Here is a 25,056-nt window from a genome sequence, read left to right as displayed (position 1 = left end):
CCATCATGCGCTGCGAACCCGCCCGGGGCGGTCCCTGAGGCAAAAACCTTAGTACCTGGGGTGCTCTGGTCAGAGGAGTGAGAAGAGCTGTGGTAGAGTCGTCTTCTGGAGGGTCTTCGTGAGAGGATCAGCATGTCGTCCGTAATCAGAAAGGTGATCAGCACCACAAAAGCCCCGGCGGCCATTGGTGCCTACAGGTAATGTTTCTTATGGTAGTACTGAAGGACCGGGTGTGCGCGGGTCGCGAATTTGGAACTGCAGCCGCTGGAGGTCTGAGTGGAAGAGGGTCTCAGAACCAACCCCTTATAATGCGCGAGGAAACTGAGTCCAGAAAGGGGACTTTGCGCCCAGATCCCCTCAGGAATAGGAGAGCCTCAGTGTGACCAGAAGCTTGCACTCCTGGGACTTTGCCCCCATCTGGAGCTGCCCGGCTCGGAGCCATGCTTGCCCCTCGCATGGCATGATTAGAAGTGGTATCACCTACCCACCACCCACTCCTCGGCTTTCGTCGTTGTAGCTTCTGGTTTTGGTTTTCGTGACAACTTTACTGAGATATAATAAACAAGCCATAGGATTTACATTCCTTTAATGGATACAATTCAGTGGCTTTTACTCTGCTCAAAAGTCGGGTGGCCATCACCACCTGAAATAAGCTTTCCCCACACATGACCCCTTCCCCGAGCCCCTCACAGCCACTTATGTACTTCCCATCACTATAGGATTTACCTATTAAAGACGTGCCCTCTAAAAACAATCATACACCATGTGATCCTCTGTGACGGGCTTCTTTTACTAGCATGAAGTTTGACCTAATTCACAAGAGTAAACCCGTCAACAGATATGCTTGACGCATGTGGACAGCTGATGTCACAGCAATATTCTGCAAATCCCTGTATGTCTATCCAAGTCCCTGGTTTTTACAACATGTAGGCATGTACTGTGATGCTTATGAATGGTTTGCCCATGTTTATTTATCACTAATATCAAATGCAAGTAGCACCAAAAGTGATTTTTGAGATTGCCCTATATACTATAACTAAGCATACATGTACTGGATGAAGAAAAAAAATCACCCTTTGACATTTATCTTCACTTGTCAGAAGTGCTTTTAAATAGAAATGGTACTCTCTTTTCACTTCGTTTTGTGGGGGCTGTGAAGGATGGGGTCTCACTGTGTGTGCAGCTCAGACTAACCTGGTACCTGCTGGTCTGTTTCAGCGTTCTTAGCTCTGAGATGGAGACCAACACACCTGGCCTAAAACCTTATTTTCTCAAAATGCCTCAGCTTCAAAAATCTCTGCATCATCTCTTATGTGTTCTTGCAAATGTTCTCCTTGCTAATTTTTCTCTAAGTATTCACAAAAGTATGTCTAGAGCCAATTTTCCTTTTGAAAAAGTGGTTCCTGACCTCGTGTCTCTTCACTGTCAATCAGAGCTGAAGATATTCTACAGCCTCAACATTTCAAAAGTGCAAGATGTGTAGTGGATGCCAAGTACTTAACTGATGCCAAAATGTGTGAGAAGTAGTGCAGTGTGGAAGGCCTTCACCTGTATAACAAAAGGAAGCATTAGTTCAGTGGATGTTATGTGGCAGGCACCATGGAACCACCTTTTCTCCTCTAAGTTGTCTCTCCATTTTTCAAAAGGACAAACTCAAGGTCAACCATTTCAAGGTCATAGTCTGCAAGTGAAATTCTCTGGAGAGAATTCCAATGTGCTGAGCCTTTCAGCCCTCAGCGTTGGGATGGATGGGGTGTTGTCACTAATTAGCTAGTCAGCTCAGCACATTTCAGGACACTGAGGGCAGAGTCTGGGGGATTGCAACACCAGAGCTCTTGTGTGGCTTTCCATTTTGTTAGCACGGCCATGGTGTGGCACAGGTCATGACCGGAAGCTTAATTGAAATGATTTTTAAAGTTTTACTACCCTTGGCTTAGGGTTGGTTTGGTTTGGGGTAGATGTTTTCTGTGTGTGATTTGTTTAGACAATCTCACTCTCTAGTTCCAACCAGCCTAGAACTCACCACACATCCCAGGCTAGCCTCACACATGGTGATCCTTCTAAGTACAGCCTGAGTACAGGAATTATAGGTTTGTACCATTATGCCATGTGTATTTCTGGCTAAGAAGTAGAATAAACTGCTTTTAAATGTCTGGAACCTGCACAGGTTAGAGAGTTCAGCAGGTAAAAGCATCTAATGGCCGACTTTGATCTTGAGAGCTATGTGGTACAAGGAGATAACTGACTCCTCCAGGGTCTACCATGGTGCGTCCACCACACACATATTTATAAAACCTATTTATTTTATTGTTTTATGTGTGTGAAGGTTTTGTTTGCATATATCTATGTACACTACATACCTGAAGAGGCCAGAAGAGGGTACCAGATCCCCTAGCACTGGAATTACAGACAGTTGTGCACTACCATGTGGATGCCTGAAATTGAACCTGGGACCTCTGCAAGAGCAGCTAGTGCTCTTAACAACTGAACCAACTCTCCAGCCCCAAAATAAAATCTTTGGAAAAAAAAATACACGACAATTTCTGGAACTTAACAACTGGATGAGTAGGATTCTCATTCCCAAAAAGTATCAAGTAGCCAATTGTTTTTTGTGAAATAACCTCTTTAAATCTTTGAGGTGAGCTGGGCGGTGGTGGCGCACGCCTTTAATCCCAGCACTCGGGAGGCAGAGCCAGGCGGATCTCTGTGAGTTCGAGGCCAGCCTGGGCTACCAAGTGAGTCCCAGGAAAGGCGCAAAGCTACACAGAGAAACCCTGTGTCGAAAAATCAAAAAAAAAAAAAAAAAATCTTTGAGGTGATTCACATAAATCAAGTAGCCTCAGCTCCAGTAATTATTTTTGATATTCTGAATAAGTGGGTTTCTTTTTACTATCATAAAGTTTTTGATTATTGATAATGCACCTGAGTTTAAACTCTTTCAAGATGTTGGGAGAACTGAAGCTATTTTGAAGGGCCTAGTGCAAATGGCCTAATTCCACATGGGTCAGTTAATAGTGTTAACTAATGGGACTGTTGAACCTGAGAAAAACTTACACACTAACAAGCCCAACAGTTACCTGTTTCTGGGTAGAGGTGAAGGAAAGCCAAGAGTGGAGAAGAACCCAGGCTCTCTGCATTGTCGGTCAGTTAACCTCCATCACTTCGGGGTCCTGCAGAGAACATGGCTGTGAGAGCCAGGATTGCTGGTGCTGAGTGCTTAGCCTAGCAGTGGCGGCAGAGACAGCATGCATGTGTGCAGAGAGTCAGCCTACACAGCTACAGAGGTGTGGCTCTACCCCAGAAGTTTACAGTCTAGCATACTCTGGGAGATGGACTCAGAATAGAACATTGCCGTAACATTCCTTGAAACCAGGCAGCCGGGCAGTGGTGGCGCACGCCTTTAATCCCAGCACTCGGGAGGCAGAGCCAGGCGGATCTCTGTGAGTTCGAGGCCAGCCTGGGCTACCAAGTGAGTTCCAGGAAAGGCGCAAAGCTACATAGAGAAACCCTGTCTCGAAAAAAACAAAAAACAAAAAAAAAAACACCCCCAAAAAACATGTCTTTTTAGCTGGGCGGTGGTGGCACACGCCTTTAATCCCAGCACTGGGAGGCAGAGGCAGGCGGATCTCTGTGAGTTCAAGGTCAGCCTGGGCTACCAAGTGAGTTCCAGGAAAGGTGCAAAGCTACACAGAGAAACCCTGTCTCGAAAAAACAAAAAAAAAGAAAAAAAAAAAAGAAAAAAAGAAACTAGGCATAGTGGCACAGTCCTTTCATCCTAGCACTTAGGAGGCAGAGGCAGGCCGACTCTGTGAGTTCAGGGTCAGCTGGGGCTACACAGTGAGATCCTGTCTCAAGAAAACAAACAGAAAGCTCCTTAAAGCCCAGGGTGGTGGTGTGTGACTGACTGTACTTCTTTATCTATGTGTTGTGGTAGCGTATATCTGTAAATGTAGCACTCAGGAGGCAGACAGAGGCAGGGGGATCACCATAAATTCAAGCCAGCCCAGACTACACAGCAGGTTTCAGGTGGCCAGGACTACATGATGAAGCCCTGTCTCAAGCAAAAGCAGCACCCCCAAAGTACTATTTTTGAGCAGGGTGGTGGTACACACCTTTAATCCCAGCACTTGGGAGACAGAGGCAGGCAGATCTCTGTGAGTTCGAGGACAGCCAAGGATACAAAGAAACCCTGTCTCAAAAAAATTTTAAAATACTATTTTAAGGAGGAGACCTCCGTGCTTTAGTGAAGACACTAGAAGGTATGGGGTTGGTTTCAGTGTAATCGCATATGAAATGACAATGGAAGAAAAGGGGATTGAAATATCTCTATAATGCAGTGTGCCAGAGCTGTAAAAATTAATGAAAAATGTGCATATGGAAGTTCACAGTAAACTCTGTGCAGAGTGACGTGCTCTCAAAATGCATCTAGAGCTATACATCAAGTAGTAACTAGCCTTTCTCCCAGGGGGTACCTTTGCTGGGATTCATCAAACAATGTATAGTCATCCATTGGATCAGTGGTTTGTTTTGTTTATTGGAATGTTGTTTCCAAACATTCATGCAAAGTTTTGGATGTGTTTTCATTCTCATTTACATAGGTGCCTGGGGGATGGGATAATCTGGGTAGTGTGTTGACTATATGTTGACATTTTAAGTAATGGCTCAGTTGTTTTCCAGAGTGTGCCCTGTTAAGTGTGTGTGAAGGCCCCGGCACTCTCCTTTTTCCAGTGCATTTTGCTCTTCACGGGTGTGACGTGTTCCTGGCCCTGCTGTGGTGTCAGCGGCATCTTGGAGTTCAGACTTGTATATCTGGGACGGCCTCCTTCCTGTACTCCTTAGTAGTTGGTGTATCTTACGGATAGCTACCAAAATCAAAAGTGCCTGTGTTTTATCGAGTTGTGTGTGTGTGTTATTATTATTTAGTTACAAGTTCTTCATATATTCTGGGTACAAGTCCTTTGCTGTAAATATTGTAAATACGTTGTAAATATTCTCTCCCACCCTCTGACTCTTTTACATTCTTAAAGGTGTCTTTCAAGAACAAAACTTTAATTTATTAAAAGTCATATTTATCAGTTTTTTATTTTACAAATTGTACTTTTTTATCTTAGTAAGTTACTGTTTTAGAATTGACTTTTATGTTGTCTATTTTACATGTACATTGGCTTTTGTTCATTTCAGCCAAGCTGTGCTAGTGGACAGGACTGTTTACATCTCTGGACAAGTAGGCTTGGATCCTTCCAGTGGACAGCTTGTGCCAGGAGGAGTAGTAGAAGAGGCTAAACAGGTGAGTCACCTCCAGACTAGAGGCTCTTTCTACCACTGTGTATGCTGAGCAGCATTGATAGTCTATGGCCCTGATTAGTCTGGTTGACATCAACAGATAGATGTGTTTTCAGCTAGTCACTGCTTGATTTAAGATTTTTTAAAAACTAATTTTAGATTTATTTATTTTATGTGTATCTTAGAGATTTATTGTTGTGAAGAGACACCATGACCATGGCATTCTCATCAAGGAAAACATTTAATTGGGGCTGGCTTACAGTTTCAGAGGTTTAGTCCATTATCATCATGGTAGGAAGCATGGTGGCATGCAAGCAGATATGGTGCTGGAGAAGGAGCTGAGAGTTCTATATCTGGATCCACAGACAGCAGGAAGAGAATGAGCAACACTAGGATTGGCTTGAGCTGAGACCTCAAAGCTCACCCCCAGTGACACACTTCCTCCAACAAGGCCATATCTCCCAATATTGCCAGTTCCTATGAGCCTAGGGGGCTGTTTTCATTCAAACTATCACATTCCACTCCCTGCCTCCCAGAGCCTTATAGCTGTATCATAAGGCAAACTGCATTTAGTCCAACTACAAAAGTCCTCATAGTCTACAACAGTCTCAATATTGTCTAAAAGTCCAAAGTTCAGAGTCTCTTCTGAGATTCATGTGATCTTTTAACTGTAATCTATAAAATTGAAGTGAAAAAGCAGATTACATACTTCCAGCATACAATGGCACAGAATATCCATTACCATTCTGAACAGGAGGAAAGGGAAAATATACTGGTGAGGAAATACTGAGCCAAAGTGAGACCAAAAACTAGCCAGGCAAACTCCAAACTCTGCATCTCCATGTCTGATGTCAAAGTGCTCTTCAGATCTCCAACTCCATTCAGCTTAGTTGACTGCAGCACACTTCTTTCTCTTAGGCTGGTTCCACTCCTCAATAGCAGCTCTCCTCAGCAAGTGTATCCCATGGCTCTGACATCTCCATCTTGGGTTCTCCAAGGCAATCCAGTCTTCAACTTCACAGCTTCATAAAATGGCCTCTCTAGGCCTCCATTCAGGGATACTCCTGACACATACCTGGCTTCAGTGGATTTCTTTAGTCAGAGAGAGATTCCATAACCCCTTCTATCCTTGACCCTAAAGCCAGAACCGTGTGCCCAAAACTGCCCAGGTTGTGCTGCTTGTTGGGGCTGGCCCCTTATTCAATTACATCTTTACCAGCTTTCTGTTTTTGATGATTTCCCTCACTGCCTAAGCTTGTCTGACCTCAAACTCAGAGATTCACCTGCCTTTGCCTCCAGAGAGATTCACCTGCCTTTGCCTCCAGAGAGATTCACCTGCCTTTGCCTCCAGAGTGCTAGGATTAAAGGTGTGCAATACCACACCCTGCTCTAAACTTTGAATTCCTTTTCACAAGTTGGAAGTTTAGCTGGGTGGGGTTGCCCTGAGGTCCACTCCCTTTATTCCATTTAATACCAGGATTGTCTTTAATCTGTTTATCTCCTTGAACACTTAGCTCTATCCCACTTCCTGGTACCCCTTTTCTCTTCAGATAGTACATTTTGTAACTTTCCTTGCTCAGTCTGTTCCTTTTCCTTATAAATCTGCACAAATGTGGCTACTAAAAACCAAACAACATAGTCAATACAAGGCTGTCTGGAAATGTCTTCTGGCAAGCTGTAAATCCATAACTCTTCAATTGACCCTCAGGCATATTTGTTGGACAAAGGCAGAAAACAGACACAATTTCACCAAAATATCATAAGAACAGTCTATAGGCCACAAACAGTATTCTTCTCCTCTGAAACCTCTTGATCCAGGTCCCCACAGTTCAAGTCACACTTAGCACCATCATCCATGTTCTTGCTAGGATGGCCCATTAAGCCCCACGTGAAGCATTCAACTCCTTTTCTAATCCAAAGTCCACATTCCTCCAAAGAAAAGCATGGTCTGGCTGATCACAGTAATACCCCAGGATGGTGGTTTGAATAGGTATCGCCCCCCATAGACTCACGTGTTTGAATGTGTGACCTATAGGGAGTGGCACTATAGGGGTGGCCTTGTAGAAAGTGTGTCACTGTGGGGGGTGGCTTTGAGGTCTCATATGCTCAAGGTACACCCAGTGTGGAACACAGTTTACTTCCTTTTGCCTGCGGATCAAGATATAGACCTCTCAGCTCCTTCTCTAGCATTGTGTCTGCCGGCCTACCACCATGCTTCTTGTCATGATGATAATGGACTGAATCCCTGAAACTGTAAGCCAGCTCCAGCTAAATGCTTTCTTTTATAAGAGTTCCCATGGTCATGGTGTCTCTTATAGCAATAGAAGCCCTAAGACACCCAGTCCCTGGTGCCAGCTTCTATATTAGTTAGGTTTTTATTGCTTGAGCTTCTTGAGACCTCAAAGCCTGCCCCCAGTGATATACTTCCTCCAACAATACCACACCTACTCCAAGGCCACATCTCCCATAGTGCCAGTCCCTATGAGCCTATGGCAATTTTCATTCAAACTACCACAATGTGTATGAATAATTTCCTGCATACATGTATGTACACCACATGTGTGCCTGTTGGATTCCCTGGAACTGGGGTTACAGGTGGTCATGAGCCACCATGTAGTGCTGGGAATCCAACCCTGGTCCTCTGTAACAGCGACAAGTGCTCTTAACCATGGAGCCGTCAATCCAGCCTCTTTAAGATGGTTTAACAATAGAGAAGAGTGGGAATCTCCTCCTTATCACCTGTGTGCTGATTGTCCTGATAGGTTTCCCCAAAATATGTCACCGCCACCGAAGTAAAAAAGTCAACATTGGTTAGTAAGAGTAAAATATCAACAATTACATGCAACATGTTTAAAAAAAAAAAGTGGAGGCTTGGGATATAGGCCTAGTATACACAAAGCCCTGAACTCATCCCCAATACCACATAAAACCAAGCATGATGGTGTGCACCTTTAATCCTGCATTTGGTTGAATGCAGGAGTATCAGAAACTCAAGACTGTCCTCAGCTGCATAGTATGCTTGAGGCCAGCCTGTATCCTGTCCAAAAACAACAAGCATGGTTATGCTAGTATAGGCATCACTGCTTCTAGAAGGATATAGAAGAAATGTGGTTTTTATTTTAGGTGTGTGTGTGTTTTTCTGCATGTCTGCCTGTGTGCCATGTATGTGCCTGCTGCTTTCTAAGGCCAAAAAAGGACATCAGATTCACTGGAACTGGTGTTATAGATAATTGAAAAATGTCATGTGGGTTCTAGAAATTGAACCTGGGTCATCTGAAACAGCAACCAGTGCTCTTAACCACTGAGCCATCTCTCTAGCCCCATATACAAAACTTGAAATTGTGGTTATTTCTGGAGAGTGAGAGAGAAGGGGTGAGGTATGGTTTTTATTATATATTTTGAATAGTTTGCTTTATTCATATATTAAGAGGCTAGAGAAATGGCTAGGGGCCAAAAAGCAGCCTATTTCTCTTGCAGAGGACCCAAGTTTGGTTTGTAGCACCCACATCAGATAGGTCACAGTAGCTGGTACTTCTAGCTCCCAGGGAATCTGACACCTCTGGTCTTTTTGAGTACCTGTACTCACATGTATGTACCCACACAGAAACACACATACACACACACACACACACACACACACACACACACACACGTAATTAAAAATAAATCTAAAACAAAATCAAATATTATATTGTTACCACCTAAATGGAGAGGAAGAAGAGTAAATTGAGGCTAGAATTTTTAAAATAAGGTTTTTCCAGAGACCTCAGTGTCAAATATATATATATATTTATAAACTCATTAAGGTTTATTTTGGATTTGGGAGAGAGGGGTTGTTTTGGGTTTTGAGACAGGATCTCATGAAGCTTAGGCTGGGTTTGAACTCACTATGCAGCCATAGGTGACCTTGAACTCCTCATCCTCTTGCCTTAACCCCCAAGTTAACCAACCATATCCATCTCTATTCCAGTATTCCTACAGAATAATACAGTCTTTTCACTACATTTCAGAGAGATTCAGTCCACTAAAGGAAACCAATACATAATTGACTGTGTGGAAACATCAGTTAAAGTAATTCTATAACATCGGCATCTCTGACCTCTCTTGGCTTGATTCACAGGCTCTTACAAACTTGGGTGAGATTCTGAAAGCTGCAGGCTGTGACTTCACTAATGGTGAGCAACGGTGTCTTTGTTCAGTGTCAGTTGCTGGGTTTTGTTGTTTGTGAACTCATGGCCTCATGCATGTCAGGAAGCATTCCACCATTGAGCCACCCTACCGCTGTTGATGTGTGTTTGGTGTTTCCTCGGTCTTTGTGAAGGACGTGTGACACCCGACAGCATGTCATTCCGTGGTCTGGGAAACAGCACTTTCATTCCAGTTCTTCAGTCCCATTTGAGTCCTGTTCTCATAGTCATAAAATCATACACTGCCTTTCTAAGTCTTGTTTTGAGTCTGATGAATGAAACATTTATCTTCTAGTGGTAAAGACAACTGTTTTGTTGGCTGACATAAATGACTTTGGCACGGTCAATGAAATCTACAAAATGTGTGAGTAATTTGTCTTTATTCCTGCTTACTTTTAAAGGGAAATAAATCTGCTGATATAAATGAGTATCATTGTCAAGTAAAAGTGACAGAGATGTTAAAATGCTCTTTTGTCCTGACACAGTCCACTTTCTGCTTGGAAACAGACAGTATGCCCTCTTGGAAAAGATCTAATAATATTTCTCTTGAAGTTCTAAAAAATAGAAGATGCATAAACCCTGCAGGTTCTTTTCCTAAAGCTTAATTTTATTATTTGTTTCTTTGGCTTTTTAAGCCTTACTCTAATTTTTTTCCAGACAGATAGGCTTATTGCTACTGTTGTGATATGATCTAGCTACTGTCTTTGTTCTGGCTCTCTCCGAATCAGGAGTTGTTATTTAACATTTTCATGCTTGGGTTTCTTAATATGTAAAGAGAGGACAGTGTTCTGCTACCTTAGGAGGCTGTTGGAATGATTAAATGAATGACCTATAAGCACTTAGGACAGATGCTGGCACTCAGTAAATGTTGCTGTCGCCGTCATTGTCAAAGTGGGGAAAGTGGGTCCCTGTCTCCTGGTGGGATGAAATAAAGGTGTGGTGTGGAAAAAATATCAGAGAAGGCCGAAGTGAATGGGAAGGTCCTTGCTGAAGATAAGGATCCATTCCCTATTTTGGTAACTGCTCCATAGGTATCCTTTTAAAGCCCAAACCCATTCTCATCATAAGACATAAATGCCAGATTATGTCTTTCATTGTTTTGTAAAATATTTAGGAAAGTACTAAATGTCATAAAGTCATGTGGCAGAATATCTTGTCAGACAATCTGAATTCAGCTTTTCTGAAGTGTCGCTTGTGCGTGGGAACCGGCCAGGCCATCAGGCAGTTCCCAGACTCTTGCTTCTGCTGCTGAGGCTAACCTGAGGTTCTGCATGCAGATTTCAAGAGCAGCCTTCCTGCCAGAGCTGCGTACCAGGTCGCCGCTTTGCCCAGAGTAAGTATGCAATAAGAAGGCCAGTGCACGGGCACACAAACCGTCACTCTGAAAGGACACTTAAAAATAGTACAGTTCCTGTTTCTCAGAAATATAGTCTAAAGATAAAGTCCAGATAACTGCTGTGTGCCTAGGAAAAACTTAAGAAATCTTACAAAGCAACACATGGGCATGACACAATCCAAAGATTTAAATTGAGAAAAACCTTGAAGAGCAGTTGTGTGGTGATGCTACTTAGGGAATGAAATTTGTATGGGGGTTTGAGTTCTGTAGTAAAGCCTTCACCTGGAGGAGTGGTGCATGGTGGGCCTCCTGTGTGTCGCCTGCAGTCCGACTTCATGCCGCAGTGTCCTCCTTTTAGTAAGGACTTCTAAAAATGGAGCACAGTGTAGAATTCTGTGGAGACCTGGACAGCCTTGGCTCCCTCACATACCAGCAAGGTGTGAAACTAATCTCTTGCTAGTTTCTCCTTATTTTAGAGTATTGGCCAGAGAATTTGGCTATTATTATTATTATTATTATTATTATTATTATTATTAATCCTAATAGAAAAAAGATTCACCTGGCTCTCATATAATAAAGAGTCTAGGGACTGGAGAGATGGCACAGAGGTTAAGAGCACTGATTGCTCTTCCAGAGGACCTGAGTTCAATTCCCAGCACCCACATGGTGGCTCACAACCATCTGTAATGAGATCTGGTACCCTCTTCTGTATACAAAATAAATAAGTAAACCTTAAAAAATAAATGAATGAATGAATGGATGGATGGATGGATGGATGGATAGATAGATAGATAGATAGACAGATAAATAAATAAATGAATGAATAAATGAATAAATAAATAAATAGTCTAGACCTTTCCCTGGAGCGATGCTCTCTAAACCAGTGGCACACAAATGCCAGCATTGTGGTTTTGGTCACTAGGGCCTCTTTGCTCTGCCTCCTGCCCATACTGCACACCTGCAGCAGGTCTTGCTCTCTTCCTGTGACTCGCAGTAAAGACACTGTGTCACCCAGCACTGTCATTTGTTGTTTCAATTAGCTGTCACTGGGAAGAGTCATTGAGTGTAGTTGAAAGAGCTTTAAACTTGGATCAAGAGACATGGGTTTGGCCATCCACTGTTGGTCTTTGCGACGTGGGACAGCTTTACCAGCCTCTCTGAGGCCAGTGCCCTGTTTCCGACTTGGGCTGCTGTGGGTGTTGGATGAGCTAATGCGTATGGATGTGCATAATATGGTAGCCTGACCTGTGCAGGCTCTTAGTGGATTCTCTCTATTCTTTGCTCCCTATGACAAGATTAATGGTAAAAATACTATGGTGCCATTAGCTGCATATGTTTTTGGTTTTTTTTGGGGGGGGGGGTTTCCGAGACAGGGTTTCTCTGTGTAGCTTTGCGCCTTTCCTGGAACTCACTTGGTAGCCCAGGCTGGCCTCGAACTCACAGAGATCCGCCTGGCTCTGCCTCCCGAGTGCTGGGATTAAAGGCGTGCGCCACCACCGCCTGGCCAGTTGCATATGTTTTTAGAAGGGATTACTGAACCTTAAATGTATTAAATGACCGAGATGGTAACTTTTTGTTTTCATTACAGGGAAGTCGAATTGAAATTGAAGCAATTGCTGTCCTGGGACCTTTCACCACAGCATGACTATAAGTGGTCATGCTGATGTTGACTCTGGATTTCTTTGGAATGTCTTTCACACCTTAATTTTTACAAATGATGCCGGGAGGTATAAACATGACCAGAGTAGCTGAGGTAATCGTGGAAATGACCTTATATATGTAGACTTGACGTGAATTAGAGATTACTGAGAACACTGGCTGATGTTCTAATTGTACTTAATACTCTGTGCTGAGTGAGGGAAGGATCAGCACAGCTACTCAGCTGAGCAGCAGGAAAGGGACCAATGAGCTGTTGTTCATGACAAATAGTAAAGAGCACACTTAATTAATTAAATTATATTAATTTGCTCATGTGAAATATTTAGTTCTCATGTTAGATGTAGGAAACTCAATCAAAATACTTAAACTTGAATACTACAGGAGAATAGAGTGAACCAAAATCTTACACAGATAATATTTTTCTAATGGAAATAAAAATAGAAGTGTAACTTTCCCTTCGTGTGGTAGTAGTCTCTCTTTTTTTTTTTTTTTTTTTTTCTGACACTTTAATTATACATTTAAAATACTGCCTAGTACCAGGAATGGTGGCACACGCCTTTAATCCCAGCAATCACGAGGCAGAAGCTGACAGATCTCTGAGTTTGAGACCATCTTGGTCTACAAAGCAAGTTCCAGGACAGCCAAGGCTATGCAAAGAAACCCTGTCTCAAAAAGCAAAATAATAATAATAATAATGCTGCCTAATAAAGGGGAGTAGAGGGGGAGACACTGCAGCCACCGCCAGGAGAAGCAGCATGTAAAGACTCTGGTAAGCCACCAGCCACGTTGCAAGGTATAGATTTATAAAAATGGGTTAATTTAAGATAAAAGAACAGTTAGCAAGAAGCCTGCCACGGCCATACAGTTTATAAGTGATATAAGCGTCTGAGTGATTATTATATAAGTGGATTGTGGAACTGCGGGGCTTGGGGAACCTGGAGAGAAGCCCTCCAGCAACAAATGGCGCCCAACGGCTCGAGTTTCCACCTTAAACCTGAGAATATTTAATAACCAATTCTAAACAGAGCCAAAACCAGGTTCCTGCTTCTTGTCTCATCAGGCAGCTAGACGCCGCAAAACGCAGGTTTGAACACTGGCGGGTTCCTGGCGTGTGCGTTTGACCGGCAGTATGGCGGGAATGAGGCGTCTGCCAGCAGCACATTAAGCTGTGTGGTAGATTTAGTCTTTACTAGAATAAAAAAAAGAAAAAGAAAAAAAGAAAAAAGAGGTTTCTGGGCTACACGCTGCTTTGATAAAAGCTTAGACCCACTATTTCTGAGACTTAATGACTCCCAGCGCTGGCGGAAAATGTACCACTGCCATGTTGGGAAGCTGAAATGGGCGGAGCCAGCAGCCACAGTGCCGTTTCAGGCTTAAAAGGCTACAGTTTAAAGCAATAAGTCCGCAATAAGACTGATTCAGATGAAATAGTTTATAATGCATGTAAAAATGTACATAGGCTTAAAAGAAAAAATATATACTGTTATATATACAAATAGTATCTAAAAATAAAATGTTTAAAAAAACAGTAAAGATAATAAGCCATGTAAAGATGACATAAAATCTGGATTATGCTGTCTTTGATATTCGTAACTAAAGAAAAACATTTGATTATAAAAGCTGTTCGGTTATGCCAAAATGTAAATTTTAAAGTTACCTTGACTTCAAAATTTGGATATAAGGATATGTTACTTTGGAAAAGAGGTTCTGCTTTTGTTTCCACAGAAAGCCAGAGGCTATGGATTTGTTCCAGATTAAGATACATCAGGTTTGACCAGCCAAGACCCCCTGAAAGATCTCCGATGACACCATGGCCCAGATGATCCAACATCCAGAGCAGTTTCGAGGCAACTGGTTCACACACAATACAGCCTCACGGACTACCCCATAGGCCTAAAATTTTCTTTGCATCCCCATAAGATACAGCGCCCCCCTCCAGCAGGAAGTAGTAAGAGATGCTACACCCAAATTCCCAAATATACCAAGCTGGCTTTAGAGGTGGAATTGGCTCACTCCCCCTCTAAACCCAGACATATTGCTTAAAAAAAAAAAAAAAAAAAAAATGGTTAAGAGATTCTTGTGTCCCAAATCAGAAGAGCCCTCTGGTGTGGGACAGAGAAAAACCAATATTTTTATTTAAAACAGGTTGATTATAAATGTGATCTCTTTCTAAAAAAGAAAAGGGGATATGATATAGATATATAGGAGGATATAGAGATGATAAGATAAAAGGGTAGATTAATGAACCTACTTTTAAAGAACAACTTGTTTAAAATGTTTTACATTGGTATAGATTTTAGTTTATGTTTAAAATGTTTTACATTGGTATAAATTTTAGTTTATTGATACAAACTTGAAGTTAATTTTGTTATACTATATATATATATATATATATATATATATATATATATTTCTATTCTTGTTTGAGGTATTATGTTTAACTCATTTAAAATTGTAAGGATAATTAAAAATAGATTAATAATTAGTCATCTATGATAATCATATTTGTAGCCATGTTAGTTAAGTCTTCTATGTATACATAGATATATTTCAGATAGATAGGTAATCTTCAAACACTTCATAGACCTAGAGAATATGGCATTTAAATAACTTAGAATTCTGTTGATGTGAGACACAATTGCTCCTGGCTGCACCAATTGATCCCGAGAGAATGTTGGGCTTCTAAGACATTTCCATTTGGAAGTTTGTCTTCATGGCACAAAATGGCCTACTGGGCAAAGAACTGCCCTTGCCTTGACGGCTGACAGTACAAATGCAATGCTGTCCTTTCTGGACAAGCGGGACACAAGGAAAGCGACCACTGTACTCTGCCAAGACAGGGTAAGATGGTATCTCAGAATTCCTGCTTCTGAAAATGGTCTGTCAGATACTCTAGGCCTGTAGCCAATTTGAATGCACCAACAATGCTGAGAAACATTAGGTGACTGTCCAGGCTGCCAGCTGTCTTGGTCTACTCTTGCAAGATTCCCGAAAGTTGCTTGCATCCATCTACCATTTCTCAGGTACCATTATGTTCCTTCTCAGGTCTTTGATGTGGTTGAAAACTAGATAGTTGTAATTTTCTCAGTTATGATAAAAGATAAGTTAGATATAAAACCTTAAACTCACAAATATGAGATAGATAGGACATCTTCTTTAATATTGTAACTATAATTCTTGCTCGGTAATTGTTTTGTTATATGTAATTTTACCATGTTAAAGTTAAAACCTTCCTTTTTAAAAAAAGAAAAAAAGGGGAAGTGCTGTGAATATTGCTCTATATAAATAAAACACTGATGGCCAGTAACCAGGCAGGAAAGTAGGTTGCCAGGCAGGAAGTAGGTGGAACAAGGAGAGAGGAGAATTCTGGGAAGCGGAAGGCTGAGGAGGGAGACACTGCAGCCACCGCCAGGACAAGCAGCATGTAAAGACTCTGGTAAGCCACCAGCCACGTGGCAAGGTATAGATTTATAAAAATGGGTTAATTTAAGATAAAAGAACAGTTAGCAAGAAGCCTGCCACGGCCATACAGTTTATAAGTGAAAAAAAAAGGGGGGGAGTAGAAATTGTGAAGTTAAATCTCCATCCATTTCATTGCTCAAAGTTTATTTCTGACATTCTACATTTTTACACTTAGAATTAGATTGTGTATAATTATCTTAGTTAGGATTTCTAATGCTGTGAAGAGACACCATGACCATGGCATCTCTTTTAAAGGAAAACTTTTAACTGGAGCTGGACTACAGATTCAGAGGTTTAGTCCATTGTCATCATGGTGAGACATGGTGACGTGCAGGCAGACATGGTGTTGGAGAAGGAGCTGAGGGTTCTACATCCAGATCAGTAGACAGCAGGAAGAGAACCACACTGGGCCTGGCTTGACCTTCTGAAGCCTCAGAGCCCACCCCCACTGACACACTTCCTCCGACAAGGCCACCCTCCGAATAGTATTGCTCCCTATGGACCTATGGGGACCATTTTTACTCAGACCACCACAATTATCATGTTTGTGCTTTAAGCTTTATGTGTATTGGTGGTTTGCCTGCATGTCTGTTTCTGCCCCGTGCGTGTGTGCAATGCCTGCTGAGACCAGAAGGTTGTGCATCACTATGTGGATGGCTGGAGATGAGCCCAGGTCCTCTGGAAGAGCAGTGCTTTGGCCTGCTAAGCCGTCTCCCCATCTCCACTGTAAAGGCTTTGTTCGGGTGAGGACACAGGAACTAAGCAGCACCCCTCAGAGGTGAAGAACCAGAGGCTTTCAGGCTGAGGAGTTGACGAGGTGAGGTTGGCTGTGGTTTGTTCTGTTTCTCTGATCTTTCAGTTTTCACCCCAATATCTGGCTCCGTTTTTTGTTTGTTTTTGTTTTTATTAATAAGACCATTCAGTAATTCGTGTTACAGGCACCTCAGCTGTTTTTCCTAGACCTAACAACAGTTCCATCCCTCTGAGCCTGAGGCTATGGAACCCTTGATATGGCTTGATATGAAGCCAGGGAGTGGAATGGCTCCTATAGGCTCATGTGTTTGAATGCTTAGTCATAAGGGAGTAGCCCTACTTGGGAGGGATTAGGAGGTGTGGCCTTGTTGGAGGAAGTCTGTCACTAGGGTTGTGCTTTGAGGTTTCAAAAGCACAAACCAGAACCAGGGCTCTCTCTCCCTGCTGCCTACCTGTCTGGACTCTCAGCTCCTCCAGCACCATATCTGCCTGTGTGCCACCATGCTTCCTGCCATGCTGATAATGGACTAAACTTCTGAAACTGTAAGCAAGCCTCAATTAAATGCTTTCCTTTATAAGAGTTGCTGTCGCTGGGTGGTGGTGGCACATGCCTTTAATCCCAGCACTTGGGAAGCAGAGGCAGACGGATGAGTTCGAGGCCAGCCTGGGCTACAGAGTGAGTTCCAGGACAGGCTCCAAAGCTACACAGAGAAACCCTGTCTTGAAAAACCAAAAAAAAAAAAAAAAAAGAGTTGCTGTGATCATGGTGTCTCTTCACAGCAATAGACAGTGTCTTTATGGACTTTACAAAGAGTTTCCATGTAGTCACATCTAATCTGTATTTGATAGATCCCAGACCCAGGGTACTACCTTCTCAAGGGGGCACCCCAAGAACCCAGACTCCAGTCCAGTTGATGCAACAGCATGAGGTTTTGTGGGTTTTTTTTTTTGTTTGTTTTGTTTTTGTTTTTTTTTGGTTTTTTTTTTTTTTTTTTGGTTTTTCAAGACAGGGTTTCTCTGTGTAGCTTTGCGCCTTTCCTGGAACTCGCTTTGGAGACTAGGCTAGCCTTGAACTCACAGAGATCTGCCTGCCTTTGCCTCCCGAGTGCTGGGATTAAAGGCATGCACCACCACCACCTGGCTAGCATGAGGTTTTTATTGAAGCAGCTGTACAGTCAGGCAAACTCTTGTCCTGGGAGCAAGAGTCGCATCTTACTGCAGCCACATGGAGGATTTTAAAGGAAAAACCCATAAAAGCCATAAGGTTACAATTCCCATACAATTTCATTTCACAAGATCATGGTCTGATCACAGAGTGGGTAGAGTCACGTCCGCATGCACATTCTTCCTGAAACCTCAAGGGGGGTATCAGGGCGGGAGTGGAGTTTACACAACGGTCACAGTGGTCCTTCCTGGAACACTTGCAACTATCCCAGTCACAGTTGAGCACATCTCTTAACAGAATCTCTTTACATTGTTACATTGTTACAGGGGAGGTTGAGTAATGATTGAGTCAGGTGACCCTTGGAACTAGATTTTTAGTTTCTCATTTCCTGGGGCTTGGGGGTGTAAGCCTGAAGGGTTAGGGTCTTTCATATTTAGCTTACTTTGTTCCTCAAGGAGATTTAGGCATGCATGGGATTGAGTTAATCATCACCAGAATAATTTTCACTAAATCACGCTGTGTGTAAATATGCCTGAAATAAATGACTTGGGGTCACACTTCCTAAGTTTGAACCAACAGTGGCTACTGAGTCATGTTGAGCCAATCTGCCTTCTTAACCCATGGTTCATCTCTGTGCTCCCCATGGAGGTCACAGAGACACCCTCCCAACACCCTGCTCACATTTCAGTCATGACTTCCAAACCAAACTCTAGATGAAAGATCTGGAAATAAAATGAGATGTGGCACCCATGTTAGCTGAGTTGTTTGTGGTCAGGTCTGGACTTTCCAGACCAAAGGAGAAGCACTCACTACATTTTGTTAAATGTGAAGAAGAATGGTAATATTGGCCTTCTAGACATGGTTATAGTAAACCAGGCACATGCCTAGAATGAGCACTCAGGAGTGGAGACAGGAGGATTAGAAGGTCATCATTGGCTGCATAGTGAGTTCTAGGACACCACCCTGGGCTACATGAAACCCTGTTTCAAAAGAAACAAATAAATAAAAGTTAAAACTCTACAAGATACCTAAAAACAAATCACCGATACTTCTTTACTATTATCATATTCTGTAGCCTCAGTTTTTCTGTCCTGATGACCTGGTCCCAAATAAACACACAGAGGCTTATATTAATTACAAAAGCTCAGGCTTATTACTAACTAACTCTTACATTTAAATTAACCCATTTCTATTAATCAATGTATTGTCACATGGCCCGTGACTGAGAAAACTGAGCAGATGCCGTAACAGGCTGCTCAGTCTCAGTTTCCTGAACTGAGCAAGCAGTTTCTGGGAGGGCCACGAACAAAAGACAATTAATCACTGATGCCCCTGACAGTAGGGATAGAGAGATAAGACACACCAAGCCTGGCCACTGTGCTAGCCCCCACAGTCAGTGCGTGCTAGACCAGCCAGCCTCCACAGCAGCTCAAGGACAAAGCCTGGGACTTGTGCAGGCCTGCCCCAAAATGGAAAACTACCCTGACCAGCCTCTAACTATCCCTGGCCAATTAGAACATACTGATATGATTGCCACTTGCTTGAGCCAATCCTATCTAAAATGACCTAACTGCCTTAGGATCTCCCCTTGGCTATGCTTAAAAGGAGCTCACACTTTCCTCTCAAGGCATCACCATTTTGTCTTTGTGTAGGATGGTTGGTCACATGCTGGAATCTTTCTCAAGATAATAAATGCTCATGCCTGTTTGCATATGTGGATGGTGGTCTTTTGTGGGACTTCTCCAGGACCCTAGCTTTACCTGTCCTCTAGCATGTCTTGCTTCCTGGGCGGCTGGCTCATGTCTCTCAGACTCTTGCCCCCAACCCCCCATCCCCTACCCGCAGCATTTCAGTTTGGTTCCTGCCTAGCCTTATTCTGCTTTGCTATAGACCAGTCAGCTTTTTATTAACCAGTGAGAGTAACACATATTCAGTGTTCAAATGGATTATTCCACAGCAATATTCTTTTTATTTTTGTTGTTATTTTTGAAACAGGGCCTTGCTGTGTAGCCTTGGCTGGCCTAGAACTCACTTTTTAGACCAGGCTGGCCTCGAACTCACAGAAATCCACTTGTCTCTGCCTCTCAAGTGTTGGAATTAAGGGGCCACCACACTCAGCCTACTGTCATAGTCATTACCTCAGAGTACATATAGAGTCTGCTTTTTTTCTGAAGGGCACAATATATCAAAAGAAATTTGTGTCTGTGTATTAACAGTTCAAACTAATACACCAGAGTAGGCTTTCAAATACTTTATTAGTTCTAATAACATATTTGCTTAATCAAAGTTCTAAATGTTGAGCCAGTGATACAAAATAATTCTATAAAAATTTTGGCCATAATTTCTCCCACAGCCAATTATAATTAGTTATAAGGAAACTGCCATGATTACACAATGATAAAGAGCATTTGTCATAGACAAGTATTCATATAATGCCAAATCTGTGTTGGCTCCTGTGGGTAAAAATAAAGATGAACCAGACCTCAAAAAGACATAAGAGCCTCCAACTTCTGCTGTTTGCCTCGCAATAGCAATCCATCAGGCTTCATAATTATTTTTAAAAGGAGTTCTAAGCTGGAGATGTAGCTCAATGGTAGAGTGCTTGCCTTGCAAGTATGAGGTCCTAGGTTCAATCCCTGCCCCAGGGAGAAAAGATAATCATAGCTTCAAATACCCCATTTAGTTCACTAGTCAACTGCTCTAAGCTATAACTTCCTGCCCACCAAGTGCAGACACACTTAGGCACAGTTGCTTCCTCTGTAGCACAAATTGATAGCTGTTGTTAAAGCAAGTTTTGCTGGAGCCGTCTCTCACTGATCTCTCTAGGGGGTTCTCATGAACAAACTCCAGAAGAGCTGTTCCCAGTCAGTAGACTCAATAGTCCAGTAAGAGTCATGTTTTGATAACAAAAGAAAAATGTCCCCTCATATACATGCATGTTAAAGGCAATGATTTTTAGTTGATTATATCATGAATAACATTTATTTCTGAACTCTATATTTTCTGATGTTTCTTCAATGAACATGTATTTGTTACTGAGAAAAAGGGGTTTGATAAAACGTTCCCTACAATTATTGCCTAAGTAGTCCATGTATGTCTTGTACCTAGATAGAAACCGGTTCCTAGGCCCCCTCACCTCAAGGATTAATATCTCTGATATTCAGGAAACTTAAAACTAATCAATAAAATGATTACTAGTTGAAATAACTCCTTGGTCATCCAACTGAGCCACTGGGGTGAGATGACAGTTGGAATTGTCACCCCTGGGCCAGAGACTCTAGTAAGAGCTGGAACCCAACTGTCTTTATAGAAACCCTGTGCTTGGAGTCTGAAAGCACCAATGTAAACCCAGCTACAGTTATTTGACGATGCCACCCAGCATTCTCTGATCCTTTAAGCATGAAGAAAACATTTCCCTTTAAAAAGCACCTCTTAAGTCAAGGCCAAGTTTGTAATGAAACATCTGTTAACAGTGGATGGGTGTTTTGACTCTTCAAAAACTATGAGCTACACTTGAGCTCTTACCATGTAAAGGCCAAATGGAAAAGAATACCATGGGTGTAGACGTGGTTGATCACAGAAGTCAACCACACACTTCTATCCTGTGGCCCTCCCAAGTGGTTAACACTTCCAGCCAAGAGTTTCAAGGTCTGGCCTGGGTATTTCCTAGATTTGAGGCTAGCAAAATAATTGATTGCCTATTGTAGAAAGCATTTATTCACATTTCCTTCCCAGTTGGGTACAGAATATAAAAGTTATCTTTTCTTAAGATTTATTTTTATTTTATTTTGTGTGAGTGTTTTGCCTGTGTGTGTATGTGCAACACATGTTATGCCTGGTGCCTATGAGAGCATCGTATCCCCCCAGAACTAGAATTACAGACAGTTGTGAGCAGCTGTGTGGGTGCTGAGAACCAAACTCGTGTCTTCTGCAATAGCAGCGAGTACTCTTGACCACTGAGCCATCTCTTCGGCCCCGGAAACTATATTAATAGGAAAAAACTGGGCTACAAAGTGGCCAAACTTTTTTTTTCAATCTAAAAGAAGAAAAAAGTTTTAGGCTAGAGAGATGGATCAGTGGTTGAGGGCACTTACTACTCTTGCAGAGGACCCAAGTTCAATTCCCAGTACTCATGTCACGTGGCTCACAACCCTCCTTACTCCAGCTCCAGGGACCCTGATGCCCTCCGTGGGCACCTGTGTTTATGCCCACATACCCATACACACATACATACACAAAATTTAAAAGTAAATCCTTGCTGGGTTGTAATGGTGCACACTTTAATCCCAGCACACAGGAGGCAGAGGTAGGTGGATCTCTGTGAATTCAAGGCCTGACCAGTCTACAGAGTGAGTTCTAGGTTAGCCAGAGTTACACAGAGGAACCATGTCTCCAAAAAACAAAAGTAAATAAACAAATGCTTAATTTTTAAAAAGGTTTCTAATGTCTCAGTGTAGATATAACCAACCATCTTATTAAATAAGAAACACAGAACCAATGTAAAAGAGAAAGCCAAGAGGTCAGAGCTCAGAGCTAAAATCTAACCCTCCCTCCTGCGGTGCTCCTACCTCTCCGAAAGAGAGCTACTTCCTCTCGGAGCTAGGAGGAAGGGTAAGATTTTAGCTCTGAGCTCTGACCTCTCGGCTTTCTCTTTACATTGGTTCTGTGTTTCTTATTTAATAAGACGGTTGGTTATATCTACATCTCAGTAGCCACATTGAAGATAAAAGTACAGAAAGTACCAAAAATGTCTACAGATGTCGAACGAAAAGTGGGAAAGTACTTGAGTGGCTAGAGAAAACGGGACTAGTGGGCAATTTGTAAGACGTTTATATTGAAGCATATCTTAAGTCTGAGAGATCTCGTTCAAGAATGACTCTTGTATAAACCTGCCGTGATAGTATGCACTCAGGGAATGGAGGCAGGGGGACCAGGAACTCAGGGTCATCCTGGGCTGCATGAGTCCCTGTCTCAAAACAAAATTTTAAGAAAGGAAAGAGTTTTGAGCTAGGAATAATGGAAGAGACCTATAATTCCAGCACTCAAGAGGCAGAGACAGGTGGATATCTGAGTTCAAGGCCAGCCTGGGCTACATAGTGAGTTCCAGGTTACTGTGAGACCCTGTCACACACATGGAAAAAAAAAAAGATAAACCACCCAATGAGGAATGGACTTTTGTGCTTGTGCCTATTAATTTAATCTTTCTGTCCGAGTGCTTGCTATAAAGGAAGATCCAGCTGTTAAGTGATCTCTGATAGCTGGGTGTAGTGGAATGCACTTTTAGCCCAGCACTTGGGAGACAGAGGCAGTCGGAGCTCTGAGAGGAGTACTGCCAGCCTGGTCTACACAGTGAGTTCCAGGACAGCCAGAGCTACATAGTGAGACCCTGTCTCAAAAACAAACAAAGCAGAAGAGAAGGATCACAGCTATTTTATACTAAGCCCTTACATTTAAATTTTTTTAATTGTTAATTATTAATATAATATAATATATTGATGTATATGTATGTATTCTGGAATACATATCCATTGCTGCACATATTTACCTGCTCTGACATTTTCTACTTACTGACTACCTATATGAATATCTCCTAGTCAGGAAAAACTTCTAGATTAAACAAATATAATTTGAAATGTATGTTGTATAAACTCTCCACTAATAAGACTTTCTGACCTAAAAATCTTGTTTTGGAAACTACATTGAACATAAGGCTAGTCATTGAACTTGAGCAATCTTGACATGAAAATGTATTTTCGCCTGGCGGTGATGGCTCATGCCTTTAATCCCAGCACTCGGGAGGCAGAGGCAGGCGGATCTCTGTGAGTTCGAGGCCTGCCTGGTCTACAAAGTGAGTTCCAGGAAAGGCACAAAACTACACAGAGAAACCCTGTCTCGAAAAACCAAAAAGAAAAAAGAAAAGAAAGTGAATCTTCCCATTTACCAGATAGAACTGGGGTAGTGTCACACAAATTCACATTTTCAATGTATTGTTTCTTGTAGTCATCCATTGACTCTTGACAGATACATAGAGGAGCTATAGTAGTCTGTTGAAGAAACCAAACGCCTGGATTCAAGGACACATAAAACTGCTTGTTCTCAGTGCAGTCAGCACAGCCTCTATTTTGCAGACAGTATGGTGTCATCTGCTCTTGTCTATCTGGTGTGTTGTCAGGGGCATAAGCTAACATTGAAGTCAGAACAGTGAGCATCTACTCTATATCGTCAGAAAGTCACAGCTCACCTTATGCATCATTTTAATGTAGACACTAAAGCAAAAAGATGCTAGTTCATCTCAGTGGTTACCTTAAAAATATGTATTAAAATTGTGTAATAAATTTTCCATAAGCCTACTTTGATATTCAGAAACACAGAGCACTTAACAAAAAACAAATTAACCACCATATTGTGATTCACACACAATCATCACCAGAGTCCCTTGCTTTCTTTGGAAGAATTCTGGAAAAATGACTCTGTGATACATGAATGCATTCAAAATCTTGACTGCTTAGCTCTTCTTCATATCTAAAACCTAATGCTAATATGCAGTCATTTAAAGGGGAGCAGGGCTCAGGAAGATTCCACATAAACAACAGCTAGTGCATTCTTGTTGGGTTTTGTTGTTATTTGTTTGTTTGTTACCTTTCCCCCATATGCCACTGCCTTCTGGGCTGGATTCCCAGGCAGTTCCCACGCCCACCCAGAGCTGTTTCTGAGGCTCCAACCCCTACTCTTTTGCTTGGCAGCAAACACTTGAAACTGCTAAGATGTCTCTGTAGCCCTGAAGCTGGAACTTAATCCTTCCTGGATTTGTTTTATTTGCTATTACCTCAGAAATGCACTAAAGGTCAGGTAATTTAAAATTATTTTCTGTTAGTAAGTATAACAAACAAAAAAATCACCAACTGAAACACCTCTAGTGAGCATAAAATCACCAGCCAATTCAAAATGGCACTTGAAGAATGTGGACCCTTTCATTGTGAAAATGCCAAACCTCGAAATGGCACCCCGGCCGCAGCTCTAATTCCCATCACAGAAATATTAGGTGGAGTTCGTCCTGCGTTCTGGGGTTCTTATCCCATCATTATAACTGTAACCCTGCCATCATGAGCTCCTTGAATGTTGCTAATCCCTCTCTCTAGCCCCACTACATCTAAATGTTTACTCTTTCCTTTCAGGGTCCCATTTTATCCCGAAAGGAAGAAAATCACCTT

At 42.2% G+C, this 25,056-nt stretch overlaps 1 protein-coding gene across 1 annotated transcript; it reads left to right on the top strand.

Moving 5' to 3' along the window:
• Positions 1–19: 19 nt before the first annotated feature.
• Rida (reactive intermediate imine deaminase A homolog) lies at positions 20–12,919 on the top strand. The gene is made up of 6 exons (XM_037197724.1): positions 20–197; positions 5,182–5,287; positions 9,404–9,458; positions 9,766–9,834; positions 10,748–10,803; positions 12,395–12,919. The coding sequence occupies exons 1-6, from the start codon at positions 133–135 to the stop codon at positions 12,449–12,451; spliced, it is 408 nt and encodes a 135-aa protein (XP_037053619.1). The 5' UTR covers positions 20–132; the 3' UTR covers positions 12,452–12,919.
• Positions 12,920–25,056: the final 12,137 nt, after the last annotated feature.

The sequence above is a fragment of the Peromyscus leucopus genome, chromosome 20, assembly GCF_004664715.2.
Source record: "Peromyscus leucopus breed LL Stock chromosome 20, UCI_PerLeu_2.1, whole genome shotgun sequence".
Taxonomy (NCBI): Eukaryota; Metazoa; Chordata; class Mammalia; order Rodentia; family Cricetidae; genus Peromyscus; species Peromyscus leucopus.
This window is presented reverse-complemented; position numbering and strand designations above follow the sequence as displayed.